The 1156-nt window shown below is 41.7% G+C and overlaps 1 protein-coding gene across 1 annotated transcript in view; it reads left to right on the forward strand.

Annotated features, from left to right (window-relative positions):
• The window catches only part of fbxl20 (F-box and leucine-rich repeat protein 20), a gene marked incomplete in the record, with an annotated part of 16655 nt that overhangs the window by 14151 nt on the left and 1348 nt on the right, over positions 1 to 1156 (forward strand). Inside the window, 1 exon segment of the mRNA XM_036213166.1 lies at positions 452 to 1129. Within this exon segment, the coding sequence (XP_036069059.1) occupies positions 452 to 559 (108 nt within the window).

Consider the following 1156-nt stretch of genomic DNA (forward strand, 5'->3'; position numbering starts at 1 on the left):
AACTGAAGGTTTGCAAAAGATTTTGAAATATTACAACAAAATTATTCATTGTGAGTAAAAAACACAATCTACATTAGACTATTTTTGTGTTTGATGCTTAAAGTTGTTTTTCTCTGATACAAGACGGTAACAAATGTTAATTAAAAATAGTGGAGCTCCTGTAAATAAAGGGTTTAAAGCGACTTATTTAACTGGAAAAGTATGAAAATAAAACAAAATGTGTTTTAATGATGGATTTTTAAAATATCCTAATATAGTTTTAATATGTTTAAATGACTAAATGTTGGTATATATATTTTTTTAAATGAAATGGATTTGTGATTTCTGAGTCTCCGCCCACGCCGTGTTCCGTCGTGACCGGACTGGCGAGCAGAAGTTTGATGCCAGCAGCTTGAATTAGTCTCTAAATATGAGTCATCAGCTCATTTCCATGTTTTTCTCTTTATGTCAGACTCATCTGCCCAACATCAAAGTGCACGCGTACTTCGCTCCCGTCACTCCGCCCCCCTCGGTGGGGGGCAGCCGTCAGAGGTTCTGCCGCTGCTGCGTCCTCCTATGATGAAAAGTCAACAGCCCCCCCCCCTACAGAACTGCTGCCCCGCACGCCGAGGAACGCCGCAAAAGTCTTGAATGTCCTCATAAACCAGAAGAGCAGAAGCTCCGCCTCCTCCCAGCCTGCCAACACATCAGTATTACCAAGCAGGTTCACTCGACTACAATCTCCATGACGACGGAGCGGCTACCTCTAAACAGGAAAACCACCAAGACTGCCAACAAATCCCCGACACAAAGCAGCAGAAAGCCTTACCTCAGTTTTTTCTTTTTTTTGTAAGAATTCTTGCAGATATTTGCACTTCCAGTTAAAAAAACAAAACAATGAGACACTTTACAAACATCTCCCAATTCAAGAACCGGTAGTGGACGACCATCCCCGCACGCTCTCCTCTCCTCTCCGCCTCTGTTACAATCAGAAGCTTCAAAAAGAATATTTTTCTAAAAATTCACACCAATTAAGACTCACAAATGTGTGTGTGGGCGGGGTTTGAGAAGATGCCAAATGTTGCATGTAACTTATCTAGTTTTTTAAAAAAGAATCTGTGTAAATATGCGAGGACTTGTGGGGGTCCAGCTCTCTGAACTCGCATGCTCGTGCACG

Source organism: Oryzias melastigma, linkage group LG8, assembly GCF_002922805.2.
Source record: "Oryzias melastigma strain HK-1 linkage group LG8, ASM292280v2, whole genome shotgun sequence".
In the NCBI taxonomy this organism is placed as follows: domain Eukaryota; kingdom Metazoa; phylum Chordata; class Actinopteri; order Beloniformes; family Adrianichthyidae; genus Oryzias; species Oryzias melastigma.